Genomic DNA, 17,284 nt, shown 5'->3' with positions numbered 1-17,284 from the left:
CCCCCTGGAGTAAATACAATCCAGAGCCAAAATTTGCTATATGAACAGCGATAAATCTTCTTGAGGTTTTCTTCCTAAGCTCTGCTCATCACACTGAAATTTTTTGTTCTTTGACAGAAGGTAAAACTGAAACAGATTGTATGGACAGCAGCTGCAATAATCAAGTTTTAAGCTTTGCCTCAGTTAGATTAAAATGACTGGCACACACATGAAAGTAGTTCGATGTAAGACATTTCATTGTAATTCTCATTTTTTTTTAAAATAGATGTTTGCAACATCTGTTCCGAATATTCTTTCCCTAGGTGACAATTAAATGGAGACAGCCTGTAATTAAAGAGGTTACCTCAGATGACTTTTTGTTTCTCAGAGTGTTAAAAACATGAAACAATTAAGTATGTTCTCATCTATGTCTCTCTGTTTTTATTAGATCGAAATGTTAGAGCACAAGTACGGCGGCCACCTCATCTCCCGCCGTGCTGCCTGCAAGATCCAGACTGCCTTCCGCCAGTACCAGCTCAGCAAAAACTTTGAGAAGATCCGCAACTCTCTCCTGGAGAGTCGCCTGCCCCGACGCATCTCCCTGCGCAAAGTCCGTGTGCAAAACACAGAGGGGTTCTCGGCTGAACGGGCCCTGGCAGAAGGCTGCAACTTGGCAGGCATTCCTTTGGTGCGCTCGCCGTCTTTGCCCGCCTCGGTTGGTAGCACGTTGACCGACCTGGAGGACTCCTTCACGGAACAGGTCCAGTCCCTTGCAAAATCTATTGATGACGCGCTCAGCAACTGGAGCCTGAAGACCATGTGTTCGCTGCAAGAAGGCGGCACCTATCAGTTCAGCGCCGACTCCTTCAACGCAGCGGCGGCGGCCGCGGCCGCGTCGGGTGTGGAAGGGGGCGGCGAAGGTGGCAACGTGGGACAAGCAGCAGTTCATCAGGGTACAGTTGACCCAAGTGACCTGTCAAGAAGTGCAAGCAAGCTGATGATGGCCTTCCGGGATGTAACCGTGCAGATCGACAGCCAGAACTTCAGAGTTTCATCCTCAGTCATGGAATCATCAACTTCAGTCACTCTGGGCAGCTGTATTCAACAAGGGGCCTCCACCTTCGTAACAACCACTTCCTCAATGACAAATTCCACACCGGCCCCTCTCACACATGGACCATCAGATGAACCCCCACCTCCAGAGGCCCCCACAGAACCAATAGACGCCCCGCTGCCACCTCAAGAGCCCCCGCCACCCCCTGCAGAGACAGAAATAGAAGATGATGAACAGGAAGTTGAATTTCCTGCTCCTCCCCCTAGTGAAGAGGAGCTGAGTGATGAGACCCAACCTCCCCTGACCCCTCTCGACAAGATGTCTGCCATTCAAAGCATGGACGAGGTGGCACCACCACCACCACCACCACCTCCTCCACCGACTGAGCCCGCTCATGTCCCCGTGCCTCAGGAGCCCCCGCTGCCGAGGAGCTCTCCTATGGCGGAGCCTCTCGACGTCAAGAGATGTGGCTCGGAGACGGCGGACAACAGCTCGGAGCAGATGAGCAGCAGCAGCACGTCGACCGAGGCGCGCTCGACGTCTGAGGCCTCATCCAAAGAGGCGCTGCAGGCTATGATCCTCAGCCTTCCACGCTACCACTGTGAGAATCCCGCCAGCTGTAAATCCCCCACGCTCTCCACCGATGTCATGCGGAAGCGCCTGTACCGGATCGGCCTCAACCTCTTCAATCTGTGAGTGATGAGTTTTACGAAATGCTTTCATTTTTGAATTTAATCTCGTTAGAATTCTAGAACAACTGCGAACTGTGACACAAACGAGAAAAAATAAAATATGTTAGAATAGTAGAGCAGTTTAAATCTTGACTTTTGTGTAAGGTTCATAAACTTTATTAGACTGTTTTTATATTTCTAAAATGCAAAGACCAAATATTTTGTATTACAGTGCATCGTACAACACCCTTTGAACTTTTCTAGATTTTTTTTCTTGTGCCGTGACGAAATGAAAAAAAGGGATGTGAATATTTTTTACAAATGTACATGTGGGAGGAGGGGGGGGGTCACTTGTTCCTCTTGTACAGAATACTCTGTCAAACTCTTTCTATACAATTCTTATGAACTGAAAAGGAGTGAAAAGAAATGTGACAGCAGATTTATTACAGATACATCACTGTGTGAACAGGAAGATTTATGGAACAATCTGTTACTCCACTCCTCTTGCATGTGTACCCGAACTGTAATAAGGCCTTCTGGACAGGAAAGAGGAGAGGAAAGCACTTTTTTTCCCTCGCTGATCCCGATTGTACAGGGAAATCCAACAAAAACTACCAGATGCGAACGTTGCGGTTATTGAGACAGAGGAGTCTAGGAAGACGTTTGAACACCAGGCTTATGTTGGACATGATAGGAATGAGAATATTGCAGGGGTTTGGGGGCAAAGTAAGTCTTGAACACCATGTAATGTTTAAAACTGTCTGCACTGATATTTCCAGAAAATATCAGTGTTTTGAATAAACTTTTTTGAAGTTTATTCAAAAAAATCTGTCTAGTTACACAATAAAATAAAAAAAACAAACATTGCTAGTACCGTCGAAGTAATAAATGCTAGGATTTGTATTTTTCAACAATTTAGAAATTTTTCTTAGTTCTGACTTGACAGCTCTAAGAAACCATTAAGAGACAACATCAACCTGGAATATGTGCAAAAGGGCCACGCAGGTTTCCACCAAAATACGGTGGCAATTATATCCTGCTGGCTCTGGGCTGTATCTCATTCAGTATTGCACTCCCTGCAGGCCTAAAAGTCTGCTTATGGACTCCATCACCGATGTGGAACATAGTGCCTGTTCCTTTATGCTAGAGCTGCACAATTGTATTAAATCACAATTTTCATCACGGTATGAATACATTCAAAATGGCACAAAACTGCTCAGATGCAATATTTTATAAAATCAAATATTTTGAGGACCACTAATCCAATTTTTTCACGCTAGTTACATACATTTTTATTGTTTTCAATGCCCATACTGGAGGAATATATGCTAAATCCCACAAAGAATGATTGAAAATTGCGATAAAGGCAAATAGTGAGTAATGTTGGAGTTATTCAGAATTGATGTCATGGCAATACTCAGTATCACAATTTCCTAATTATGTGCTTATCCAATTTTTGTAGACCTTTGACATGATGATGGAACTTTTTGGTCAAAACTGTAAAATTCAAAGAATTTGCTGGGAACAAAAAAAATCTAATGTATTTATTTGTAAATTGGGAGGAGGAGTCAATTATTTTCCGTTTTCTGGATCTATAAAAAAAAAATTTGGTCTTTTCAAAACAACAAGACGGGGATATGGGTCACGCTTTAAAAAGGAAAAAAAAAGCTAAAAAAAAAAATAGCTTGCTCTGTCCAGACAAATTTAATACATGGATGCACCTAACTCTGCTTTAGAGTAAAAGTGCTGGATGATTTGTAGTCATAATTGCCATGAAATTATAATGGAGGCAAAATGAAACACGGTGAACAAAAGAGAGTTGCTTTGTGCCTAATATTTTTATTTGGCAGTGATAATTTCCCCCTAAGTAGTTTTTACAAAGCTTCTCGCACCATTAGCAGCCTGCGCTGGTGGGCCACATTTGTTCCATTAATAAACGGATATTGAAAGGCCACAAAAAAGATTTTATTTTTGGGGGGGGACTCTTTGGACATCTGTGCACAAGGTAATGCAGATTCTAATTCTGAGATTGTCAAAAGGCTGCCGTTATCTATACAAGACATGTCCTCAAAGATCAATAGGATAAAACAGCTCACATGTGTTATATTCTGTTCAGCTTGTCTTTTATCACCTCCGTGTCTTGCTCTCTTTTACTGCCTCACAACCTGAGTAAATCAGAGACTTGTCTTTGCATGTCACAGAAAATATGTTCCTTTAAAAAGCTTCTCATATCTCTGTTCCTCTTCTTGCCACCATGCTGATACTGAAAACAGCTGGCTTTTTCCGCTCAGTAACTGTATCCCATCCAAAAATGTTAGGATTATAGAACAAGATCATTCTGACTTTTTAACAACCATAACCTAATTCGACCATGACAGAAACTTTTCAACTTACTTTGTTTTTATAATAATTTTTTTTATTTCTTAATTTTTGACATAAGTTTACCCCAAATTATTTATGGTGTGATCTGAATAAAGAGTAATATTATGTGACAAAGTGAAGTTCACTGCTAAAAAAAACAAAAAACAAACAAAAAAACTGCTCTACAAATCTGGACATATATCCATGGAATGTGTTGTACAGGATTAAGTCTCAAAGTATTAGCATCACAGGTTTTGTCAGTGCTAGCCTCATCTCCTTTAGTCACCATGCCAACATATTTTTCCCATTTCTCTCTACCACTTTGTCAACACCTAGCACTTGACTGTGGCGTGCCCTGCGAGGTTCTTATCTGGTTTTGACTTTGTCACTCTTGACGTGAGGCTGAGGGCAGCCGGAAGGGTAAAAACCCCAGAAAATATAATAAAATAACCTTTTCAAGTAAGAGCAGGGTTTTCCTCTGCAGTCTGTGAGATGGAAGCATGCAGAGTAGTGACAAAAAGACAACAGTTGTTTTTGTTTTGTTTTTATGCAATAAATGGACTAATTCTACGTAGCAATTTCACACTTTTTAAAAAAAACAAAACTGTATTTTAATTCATCATTCCTCCCTTCAGAAAAGCAGACATAAGTTTTAACGATATTTTTCAACCCTCCGTTTTGTTTCAAAAATCTTTGTCAGATCAGATCCATGTCCTTTATATAGCCTTGCATTTGGTGTCTACATCTCACATTGTCTTAGCAGAGTTTCAGTAATTCTAGTTTTTTTTGTTTTGTTTTTGTCACTGGGTCATTTATACAATCGTGACTTTTCTTCAGTGACGTCTGCATGGTGAGTTAATATCATCCATCTACAGAAATCATTATCGGCATGTCAAGAAAAATGACTACAATCTGTGAAAACAAATCAATCTCCTCTGCCTACTCATTTGATTCTGTTGTCATGTAGAGAAATGCACTGCTCCGTCAAAAACAACCAATCAGAGCCAGGAGGCGGGTCTTGGCGCTGTCAATCACCCTTTTTATGCCTATTTTTTCCCCTTTTTACAAATACTGTCTATATCCCCTAGATTAAAAACCTTGAGCGATAACCCCGCTTGTAATAAACTGACTGAGAGGGTAGAAGAAGATTTAAAAAAAAAAAAAAGGAAGTAAGAAAAAATGAAAAGTAAAGAGAATGAGAGATAGAAAGGCAATCGGGCTTAAGGCTTATTAGTTCCACCACTTCATATCCTCCACCTCCTCTTACCTGCACTGTGATATCCTTTGCATCTTAAACAGCAGCGTTTGCTTTGGGCTAAAACTTTAGTGTTGCTTGATCATGCAGACAAAAAAAAAGTCTCACACGGGCACAAAGAGAGAGAGGGTACGCTAAAACCCAAATCCGTGTGCACAATGTTTGCAAAGCGAGCTAACAAGCGTTTTCATATAAAGTGACTTAAAGAGAGGGAGTTCGGGTGTTTTCATTAAATGTCTACATCCGCTTTTGTTTATGTGCAAGCTCGTCCAAGAATAAAAAGACGGATGAGTGTAGCAGCGGCAGAGAGGAGATGTGAGAGACACAAGACGGCACTGGGAAAAGGTTGAGAGAAGGACCCCTTGATAAAGTTTTCCTCCTGAATGTGGCGAGAATGACAATGACTCTGTCATGACGAAAATAAGCCGTAGTGTCACGTCTTCAACGCGAGGAAAGCAAGAAAGCGGGAAGATGTGTGACATTTCTGACTATTTCTTATACGGACGCCTTTCCCGCCTAACTCCTATCGAACAGGCTCCTAATTCCTCTTCATGCTCGTGTAGTGAACACAATGATTAGCCATTAGAGCGGCTTGTGGCAGGCCTGGATCTTGATGAAAATGAAGCACCATCAGAACCGCATGAATTAAAGAAATGTCAATGTGAAGAGCGAGTGTGTGAAAGAGATATTAAGTGCATATGTCAAGCAGGGCTAATTAACATAGCAAAGCATGCCAGATTCCTCAAGAGAAATCGTGCGCATCAGGAGGCGAGTGCTTCACAAAAACCTGACTGCATGTGCGTACTTATTGAGAAGTGGCGGGTGTCTGTTTATGCACGCACAATCCTCGACTGTGTTAACATTCTGCCCCCGGCGCTGAATGACCCGGCGCGTAATTACAAACTCCAAAATCCAGATGTCAAACAGAGGGAGCAGTGCTAATTCTTCATTCCCAGAACTCTGTGCCATTTTACCTCGTTGCGCTCGGGAGTACGCAGGAAAAAAAAATAAAATAAAATAAAACGTTTGAAAAGATCCTTTAAAAACATAACGCAGCACCTGATCGAGGCAACGTAAATTTGACAGGAACCGATTAGAAACGACGGCAAAGACGACGGCAGTGGCTTGCTAAGTTGCTAATCCTTCTTGCACCTTTTTCTCGTTTTTGTAACTCCAGTGTGTTGTATTAGGATTTTATGTAATGGACCAACACAAGAGCGTAAAGCGAAATGGGATCGAAATGATAGTTTGTTTAGAAGAAGTCTAAACGTTGTGGTCTATGCTCAGGCTTTGCACAAAGGTTTGTCAATAAGTGTAGACAAAAGTGATGGTTGTATCAGATTAATTTTTTTTTCTGGGAACAGATAATCTGGTCAGATGGAAGGAGCAGAAAGCCAAGAAATAAAAAAAAAAATGAATTCACAGATGTCTTGTTTCAAATCTCAGCATTTTGCACAGAAGAGTACGCAAAAATGTCAGTGATTAGCTGTGCCAAGGTGAAACGGACATCAACTAGGAGCTGTACAAAGCATCGACTCAGTACACTTTAGATTTTTTAATTGTAAAAATATTTTCTACTTCAGCCCTTCGACATGCACTGCTATTAAAAAAAACAGTTGCAAACAGTTTGAAAAGTTTAGGAGATGTGGATACTTATTCAAGACACTCCTACGTGAACTTAAACATGGGAAAATCTAACCGTGTCACTAAGTTCTACTTAGTGAACTGGTACCGTTGACGGACAGGAGCAGTTTTGTGCGTTTTGCGATCATTCTGGGCCCCGTCATGTTCACAAGCACACCACGCGATCACGGTGCCGCTCAGAGAGCGCAAAGCGTGGCCAACCAACCTTTCAGTCTGTCTCGGGTTAGTCACAGAACTCTGTGTGCCTCTGGTGAGACGGACAACACACAGCGCTGACAGCTGAGGTCTAGTTTGAGTCAATAAAAAAACAAAACAGATATGATGTGCTGCCGCAGTTCATCTGTTCATAGGCAATTAAGAGAAACTCAATAAAATGTGAGTGTGTGTGAGGGGAGGGGGGATATTTATTCAAGACAGCACACCAAGATGAAGAAAACAAAAAAGCTTAATGGCCTATATTTCTTGTGTACATGAAACTTCCATAGTGTCCCTGCTGTGCTGACTAACCAGTTTTACGAGGGTCTCCACGTTGTAACACTCTGCAGCACTGCAGCACTGAGGTGTGGCACGCAACTTTTAGAAAAAGTAGAACAAAACCAAGAGTGCAGCAGTAGTTTTAGATAAAGCACAACTGCTGGAAAACGTAATGTCAAAGAATTGTATTACAAAAGTAGCCTAATATCAAAGGTGTACTCTTCCCCCAGCGTTATCTAAAATTAAGTTCTATTATTGTAAAAATGGTGCCTTGTTTTCTGTACTTTTATTTATTTTGTTTGCTGTACATTTGTCATTACCCGGTTTCTGGTTTATAATTATTCTTCTGTTTCATAATTATGTTCTCCTTACTTTTGATTTGGTTTTGCTGCTTTATATATTCATACTATCATTTTTGGCAGGTGAAATTATTAGTTATACAGCACCCACCCCATTTACTGATTCCATAGGTAAAGATGCGTAAAAATCTTAATTGTATTTTATCACAAGGGGTTGTTTGCTTCCGAAAAGATTAGTTTTAGTCTCATCTCACCAAATTACTTGAGCCAAGTTAAGGTCTTTGTAGAAGTTAGCAAACTTTACATGTTTGTATTTGAGACATCAGGACAGAAAACACTTTTTTCTGTACTAAGCTGATGATTAGCAGAAAAAGTTGTGACGTTTATTTACAGTTTTTTTTCTTAATTAGTGAGTTCTATTCACTTTTTGCATCTGTTTTGATATAGTGAAAGCAGGAGGATGACTACGCATTCTGGTAAATAAGCTTAAAAATGAAAACAACAACGATGATTCTTGTTACCATATGCTGCTGTGCCTAAAAGAAAGATTTACCTGTGAATTCTACAATAAAAGCAGACAAAAAAAACAAACAAACAAAACAGATTTGTGCCACAGGATGGAATAAATATGCCCAACACGCTATGTTCACCTGAAAGTGATTACTTTTGCATCGCAGGAGTCGGTCCGCGCTTGCATGCAGTTATCCAATGAAAACAGTCATCCTCATCTAAATCTCTCCACCATTCATCTCCTTCAAATTTCCCAATCTTTGCCTCTCTGTTCGCTCCTGATTGCAAATAATAATCACCATGTGTGATCCATCTGTTGTTGGGCAAACATCAAGTGAGTGATATCTGCCAAATTCATTTGGCGAGACATCATCACCTTCAGCTGACAGGGTGAGCTAACAGCTGAGGGAGCGCTGATGAGGCTTTTGTGGCAGATGCTTTGCCACGGTCCTGCCTGTGCTCGTCCTCCCCTTACTCCTCTGTTCCCGCACATCTGCTTTGTCTGGTCCTCTTCCAGCCTCCTCCTCTCTTCCTCCTCTGCCGCTTTTTATCCTCCCCGCGCTCTACTAAACCCATTAGCCGTGGCACACACATGGCCATACGCGCGGCTTTCTTCGTGAGACAGCTGTGATTTAAACGCCGCGTGAAGACAGGAATGAAAAAGATGCGACAATGGTGCCCTCGCATCCCCGGAGCTCATGTCTTCCACTTTAGCAGAGATATCACTCCTCCATTCATATCCACATAACGTGTTGCAGACTGGACTTTTTCGTTTTCTTTTTTTTTTTTTTTACTAAAGCCAGAGTATAATCATCATATGTGGATGTTGTCGGAACACAGGCTGATTGTTGCATCATGTTACGACTGAGACTGGGACTTGTGTGTTAATTTTGATTAATTGATTACAGAGCTGTTAATGCATTCATATTTTCTTTCTGTCTATGTAAAGGTCCCCAGCAGGATAACGTTCACATGCGGCTTGTGTGCTTGCAAGTAAAAGCTTTCCATCATTCCATTGTCCACATAGCTTTGGATCACCTTGGCGCTCTCTGCCATTTCATCCCAAAGACTTAAAACAGTCTTAACGGAACATTATTTCAGGTTTAAAAATGATGCTTTTTTTTGCTTTTTTTTTAAATCTTGACTTGAACCCAGCACAAATCAAACGTTGTCAGACTCTTAAATCTTAATGTTCACTTCATGTTTTTAACTTTTCTGTTTAGAACATTAAGGGAAAGCCTACAGGATGCAGCTCCTCTTTACTTTGTGTGAGATGAAATGTGTCCGTCACAAACTTACAAACGGTTTCTTATAAACTGCAAATCTAAAGTAAATGACTTACCGCCGTTAATTCGTACGCAGTATGGCGCAGGGCAAATCATATCTTTGCAGTAGTTAGGATTTATATTCCAGCTGCAAATTTTCATCTGAGAATTCCTCCTAACTAGCATGCTTCTCTCTCTCTCTCTCTCTCTCTGTCTCATCTGTCCCAGAAACCCTGACAAAGGCCTCCAGTTCCTGATCTCCCGCGGTTTCATCCCAGACACGCCCATCGGCGTAGCCCACTTCCTGCTCCAGAGGAAGGGCCTCAGCCGACAAATGATTGGGGAATTCCTAGGAAACAGCAAGAAGCCGTTCAACAGAGACGTCCTGGAGTGAGTAGCAAACGAGACGACCTTCGTTATTTCAAGAAACGTTTCGTAAACCATCGGGGGTTTTTTGTTTTTGTTTTTTTCCTGGAAAAATCAGGCGTCCAAAGCTGTTTTCACCAAACACAATCCTTTACCTTTCAAAATTACATGCAAGGGTGAGACCTTTTTTCTAAGTCAAACATCTAAGACACTAAGTGAAAATATGTTGCAGGCGGCCGAATAAGTCCGTGTGATAAGCTCGCTGTGAGTCTGCAGGGGTTATTTAGGAAACGGCAAAAAAAAATGTATGCTTGTACAAGACCTTGAAAAGTACAACATGTTTAATACCTTTCCAGAAAATCAGCAGATTCACTCCACTTTCGGCAGACATGGAGTGAACTGACAGATCTTAGCTGATTAGATGGATTAATACAGCCAGCAGCGTCAACCAGCCTCCCTTCATGTTGGCTGCAGTCTTAGAGTTTCAATAACTTGCATTATTTTGTCTGTACACTCATACCTACGTGCTGAGTTTACGAGTAAAAACGCCACATATTCAGAAAGTGACTGAGTTGTGAGACTCACCAATGCATATAGTAAAGAACTAGAACAGGTTTACAAAAATGTGTATGCGTGTCCACTGTTTTTTTTTTTGTTGTTTTTTTTTTAACTCCTCTTCTTTATATCACTTAAATTAATTTTTTTTGGTGTAGCCAGTTAAAAGCCTTCATAAAGCTTTATTGGCAGAGCAGACTATTAATCTGAGCTACAGCAAAATACCATCAAGCACTAAAAATTTACAACGCAAGTGCTTCCTTACTTTTCATCAACCTTACATGCGTTGATATTTTTTTTGGAAGCGGTGTTCATTAGTTTAAAAGCGTCCTGTCTAATTAGCTGCTCAACAGCTGTTGTGCATTAAGCAGCAGGGGTATGCATGCATATTTACCTTTGGTCAGGTTACGTTTTAGTGTGGTCTCTATCCACATTCATGGCCGACTTCAGGTTATTCTCCAATAAGATGTAGGTCTCTAAAAAGCAATGATTACTCTGCTTCTATGCCCCTGCTTTCCCAGGCTGCTGTCAGTCAAACTTAAACCAAATAATCACATTTTTTTGTTACTAAAGAGGTGCGCGTGCCTAGTTGTCGTTAACACATCTAATGTGACTTTCTATGCTGTACCTCAGCAAGCCACATCTGACTCTTTCTTGATATCTCTTGCCATCTTGACCAAGACCTTTGCAGATCTTCTGACTTATCCAGAGGTGCAATTGCGTGCGGAGGATAGTAGTAGCAGAGAATTCAAGGTTTTCCAAATTCCTTTGAAGTCCTGAAACCCATAGAGCAGTCCCAATTCATTCTGAATAAGACATAAGCTGCAATGTAACTTAAACTTTGCTGGTGTCCAAAGAGAACATATTACCACACTACTGGTTCTTAAGCCATTCATGCATTTTGAGCTGTTTGATTTATTCTTACTAGATCCAAAAAGAATTCAAAATGCCTTAAAATATATGAACATATTCTTGTTTTGGTTTCCGGGCACACAAATAAGCCAGAATTGAGTTTTGAGTCAGCAAGCATGATGCTGTCATCAGTAGTATTAGTCATCAGAATAAAAAATTTAAAAAATATGATTCTCAGAAACGCAAATGAACGAACATGACTCACATTATGGCGTCAATGTAATTCCAGGTCAGTCACCTCATTGTGGTTGTAACATCACCCACTGCCTTAACTCCTAGCTTTTATCCATCTCTCACTTTTTGTATAAACTCCCTAAGTTTGTTTTTTTAAATTGGAACTATTTTAATCTTATTTTGTTACTGACCCAATCATTTTCTTTCTTAGAGGAATCTTCTCTACCAGGTAGCTAATGCTAACTCGTCTACTTTCCTGAAAAAGTCATTCATGCCTCTCAACAGGAATTATGCTCACAATGCTTCAGACACCAATTCAGCTAGCAGACAGTTTCTCTTCACATCCGACATAAAGATATATAAACACAGGAAGTGCTTTTTTTGTTAAGAGGCCCTGCAAACAGCAGATGCATGTGAAGAGGGAGGTGATGTTGAACAGGAACATGATAGAAGAGTGCAACGTGTGTGTGAGAGCCATTGTGGCCTAATCTGCTATTATATTTGAGCTAACTTGCGTCAAAATGGACACACGTCAATATCCGTGCCAAGTATTGCATGTGAACGACAAAGATGGTGGCAACTCTATGAATTCATGTGCGTGTTTGCTCTTTAGTCCAGAGCGTGCATGGAGAAGGCGTAGAAGAGGGCCAGTGTACTTAGGCTATATACGGCATGTCATCTGACGTTACATAAATAGAGAGTGACAGCTGAGGGAGAAGGCAGAGAGGTGGTGGAGAGAGGAAGTGAGTCATGAAGAGGCTGACCAGAGAGACCCGCCGCATCCAGAGGAGGATCACATCCAGCACAGTGTAAACTTAACCTTTGAATGTATTGAAATGCTCTTTTTGAAATTGAAGATGTTCCCAGGCAATCACACAGCTCACCTCTTCAACCTCGGAAGAACGGGCATCGGTTATGACTGATATGCTCTGGCTTGCCCTCCGATGTGGTGGGAATCTGTTCTTAGCTGCCTCAAGACATCAGTACTCTTCTAAACGTCGTTGACAGACAAATGTTTTTGCCTTATTCGCACGTGCAAGTGTAATCCAAATGATGCAAGGAACGAATATAAAGAGAACTGAAATAGAGAAAAGAAATAGCTGAGAAACTACATCTAATGGGGAAAAAATATCTTTCAAACACAGATAAACTGAATGTGGAAAGATCTTTCAGGAATAAACAACAAACACACAAATGAAAACCAAACAAACCAGGATCGTAGCAAACATGTCACCATATACCATATATTTTTGATTGTTTTTTTGTTTTTTTGAATCCTTCTCCATCATAGCCAGCAGAGGAGAAGTTTGAGAGACCTCATTTTCTAACTATATTAGATTTGTCAGCCTGGTTATTACACTTAAGGGTAATTTGGTCATGCTATTGGAGCATAATTAAGAAAAGATAAGGCAGCTGGAGACAGATAAAGACTTTATGAACTTCCATCTTTGTAGTGAATATCAAAATGGCTGCTGCAAGACTTCATTAATTATTTCTTACCAATCAGCATGGGAATTCTATAATAATAATAATCCAAGAGAGAAATAATCTCATGTTTTCTATCATTTTAGTCTCATTGCAGCATTTTCATTTTTTTTTTTTCTTCTGTTACAGTTTATTTTAGACGTTCTGATTCCTTTATTGAGGGTGTTATACATTCGTGTTGTGTCGAGGCGGGGGCTTTTATTTTTATTTTGTCCTGCAAAAATAAACAGCTGAACGAACACCTTCAAAGAATGATGATTCACAGTTTCGATGCTCCGTGTGTGCAGTAGTGATGTAAAATCAGCTGCTTTACTTTTTTCTGCTGGAGCAGCATGTGTCACACTCAAGCACTCAGCTCATTAACTCCCTTTGTTCCTCGTGATCCATACTAACGCGGCGTACGTGTGTCTGCGCGCGTGCCGCAGTGTTTCTCCGCAGCAGAGCAAACCGTGGGGATCTGAGGCCCGGGACGAGGTCTCGCCTCAGATCCCGTACGTCGCGTGCTACGACTCGGAAGTCGGCGATGGCAATTATTTTTGGACACAGAAACGGTTATGGGGGAAAATCGTTCATTTTCAAAAGTGTGAGTAGGTTTAAGATAAACCATACAAAGCCGAACTAGATAATTTATCAAAATGCATTTTGATTGGTCGATACAATCCCAAAAGAATTCAATGAGGGTTAAAAAAAATAAAATAAATCAAAAAGTATGAACACTTCTTCAATGCTTTGAAGATCAGTTTGCTGCTGAGGTAACAACACGTCATCAGGTTGATTTGCACTTTGCTATGAACTGCTTCAACACATTTTCCTCTTTTATTTCTTTTGCTTCTTCTACCCCATCCTTTACTCTCGATGCTCTCCAGTTGTGTGGTGGATGAGATGGACTTCTCAGGCATGGAGCTGGATGAAGCGCTGAGAAAGTTTCAGGCCCACATCCGCGTCCAAGGAGAAGCCCAGAAGGTGGAACGTCTCATTGAGGCCTTCAGGTAAGAGATTTTATTGTCTGTTTTGGAGTTTTTAAAATACCTTTTTTTTATTTTTTTTTTTTTACTTTAGACATCATTTTAGCATGAAAGTTCCACTGAAACAATTAAGTTTTAGCTGCTGAAAGCTTGGATAAAAGGGAAACATGGCAGTATAATTCTTACTGACTTAGCAGTAAGCAGTGCACTGCGTTCTGTTGTGTCATGTGGATATTTCTTAGAACTCATCGAAACCATTTTAATCTTTCCAACTGGATGTTTTTGACATCTGCTTTTAGGTTTTATCTGGACGTTAGTTGAAAAGCACCTCATGTTTTACTAATGTGGTTTTTAATCTTTCATTGTAGACGTTTAATCTGGAGGATCTCTGCCTTGGCAAGAAAAGAAAAATTGGATGAAACCTTTTTTTCTGTGGAATTTAATCTATAGCTTGTCAAAACTCTCGTTCATGTGAATGTCATGTTTTGTTTTGTTTTTTCTTTCATATTATTTCCTCGATTCAGACCATCGAGGCCTGCAGACCTTTAGATGTGTTGTTGATATTATCTTTAATTTTGACTCTTTTTTCATCGAAAATTTTAGGCATGATGAAAACCTTTGAATTGGTGAGGGTGAGGCATGACTGCAGTGGGTTTTGAGGGAACCATAGCGCACAAACAAATTAATAAATATCAATGTGCTTAACAATACTGCTATGAAGGAAGACCCCACATATTTGATACAATGTCCTTGGTAAATTGAAAGGCTGAATGGGTGAGATAGAAAGGTGAAAGCCACGAATCTGAATTTGATGGCGTTTTATGATTTCTAACGCCAAATACGTGCTCGTATTTGGCGAGCACGCCAAATAATTAGGATATAAATACTATTCAGCACATTTTTTTTTCCTCTCCCATTTTAGCCAGCTGGTTGGAAGTTTTTCTGGTCATGTTTTGCAAAGAGTAACGATCTGCAATGCATTCGCGGCGCTGCGAGTTAGCGCCATTTGTTGTGACCCCTTTGTAATAACAGCCACCTGCCACAGTTGTCAGGGTGCCCAATGCGGAAAACAAATTGTCATAGCGGGGCGAAAGGTTGGCAGGGGAAATGCTTGGACATAAGGTGGGCCTGCGTGCTATTAGGAGCAAGAAAAAAAAAAGGGAGGGGTGTGACATAAATTGAGAGAGGAAAGGGAAAAAGGGGAGGAAAAAAAAGAAAGGGGGAGGATGGTTTATAAATAACCAGTATTGCATAACCGTCACTGCCTCTCTGTGCCTCCCTTCCGAGCTCCCGGGCTTTGAAATGCCTCCACACACACACACACACACACACACACACACGCAACGCGCGTGCGTGCGGAGAGATACAGAAATCTCCAAAGTAAGTGAAAGGGATTTGAAGCAGCAGCGCTAAAGAATGAAGCAGTGAGGGAGGTGGAGAGTTTGGGGGGGGCCAAGAAAGGCAGCCGGCAGCCTCGGTATCTGCTGCGTCAGTGGACTAATGAATGAGCAAATATGAACCTGCTCCTAATACCGCAGATTTATTCTGTTCCCGTTTCCAATTCCGGCATTACAGTAAACAATCCGGAGAATCTAGGTTCGGTGATTTTCTGTGCTTGAGCATCATTATCATAGATAAAGATCATGCAGCGTGGATAATTTTGCCCTCAAAACCTCCCCGGGAAAACATAATGACTTATGCATCTTAGACAGAAATGTGATATTAGGTTAGAAGGCAACTACGAGGGCCAGCGATGAGGCCTCACAAATCCATGCTGCGAAAAGCATCATGCAGGACATTTTCGTCTTGGGTTAGTTGTTTTCTTTGCCGACGCACCGAAGCATGGCAGACTCAACGCAGTAAAAGTGACTGTTTATAGGCAAATATATGGTAAAATATCTTAGTTCCCTACGATTGTCATACAAAAACCCATCCGGCTAATACATTTTAATCAGGTGTGAATCAAACGATTTTCAAAAGATCTTATGTGGTTAGAGCTCTTCATATGTGTGTGTTATAAATTATTTCAACCAGGAGCTGTTTTATTTCATATGTCAGTAGCAACTGCCGATTTTGAAGCTGCTCTCTGGTCCAGTTAAATCATCCCACTTAAATACAAACGCAAAAACTGATTCGATTAAAATTACATCTAACCTTAACAGCGGACTCCCACATTCTCGCTTCTGTATGAATCTTTTTCTCCTGGTAAATCTTCATCAGTGTTTGTACACAGTAGATGGATGCTGTGTCCTGTAATTTACTAAGACACATTAAACTGCCTTACAAACTACCAGCACAGGAATCCAAGAATTTTGTCAACTGCATCGATTCAGTCTTCTCACATCGATCATTTTAACATGTTCATGTGCTTTGATCTAAACCAGTGTTTCTCTGAGTTTTTTTGTTTTTTTTTAATCTAACAAGCATCACATCACCAAATACATAAGTTTCCAAGTACTTCCACTATGCTAATGAGATTTTAAAACTTTGCTGTTTGGAGTTAGACTTTTACAGCTGTTGGGCGTCATAAAAAAAAAATAAAAGAAAAAGGAAGAAAAATAATATTCACATCCATTAGCGTTGCATGTCTGATGTAAAAACAGCCAAGCTCCATGTTTCAGCAATCAACCAGAAGGCACCCTGAAGTCACAATTCCCCAAGAACAGAATTGGTTTTTAACATCTATGCTGTGCACATAAAACATAGTAACAGCTGCAGTAATAAACTGTGTATTTGTACTTCTGGTAGTTTGAGTCTCATTAAAGTTTTTACCCTCCTGATTACAAACGCAATTGCGGCGGTTAATGTATGTTGACTAATGCTCTCAACACCCGTCTGTTTTTGAAATTGTTCCATAAAAAATGACTACGAAACAATGGGGATGCATTATTTGACTTGTTTTACACATTCCTGGTTTGTGTTGTCCTTCAACCAGACAGTTAAATGGCGGCTGGGGGGGAGTAAAAGCATCCAAATTAAATGTGGATGTTATCAGTGTGAACACAAAGAACATTTTGTACTTTCTAAAGATTGAACCCAACGCCAGTTTAAACTGTATAAAGAAAAAGGGTGAGAACTAATATTGGCCTTTGAGGTACACCACAACACACTGAGGACGAAGAAGAGAAGTAGTCACCTATGGAAATAGAAAAAAATACCCAGACAAATATAATTTTAATAAAAGAAGAGCTGTTTTTTAAGACTTTGACAAGAGAATCTTGTGACTGATTGTGTCAAATCTAAAAAAAAAAAAAAAAAAAAACAGGAGCGCAACCTAAGTACACCGTCTTTTTTTTTTTTTTTTTTAAAAAAAGA

At 40.5% G+C, this 17,284-nt stretch overlaps 1 protein-coding gene across 3 annotated transcripts in view; it reads left to right on the top strand.

The window, feature by feature from the left end:
* iqsec3a (IQ motif and Sec7 domain ArfGEF 3a) overlaps positions 1-17,284 on the top strand; it is an 84,887-nt gene that overhangs the window by 52,321 nt on the left and 15,282 nt on the right. For all 3 annotated transcript variants that reach the window (XM_007564046.2, XM_016677364.1, XM_007564047.2), the window contains exons 4-6: positions 428-1,725; positions 9,741-9,902; positions 13,871-13,993. In XM_007564046.2, coding sequence (XP_007564108.1) covers positions 428-1,725; positions 9,741-9,902; positions 13,871-13,993 — 1,583 coding nt within the window. The remainder of the gene's footprint in view (positions 1-427; positions 1,726-9,740; positions 9,903-13,870; positions 13,994-17,284) is intronic.

The sequence above is a fragment of the Poecilia formosa genome, unplaced genomic scaffold (assembly GCF_000485575.1).
Source record: "Poecilia formosa unplaced genomic scaffold, Poecilia_formosa-5.1.2 Scaffold154, whole genome shotgun sequence".
NCBI classification, from domain to species: Eukaryota; Metazoa; Chordata; class Actinopteri; order Cyprinodontiformes; family Poeciliidae; genus Poecilia; species Poecilia formosa.
The sequence above is the reverse complement of the archived record's forward strand: the minus strand, read 5'-3'. Positions and strand labels throughout refer to the sequence as shown.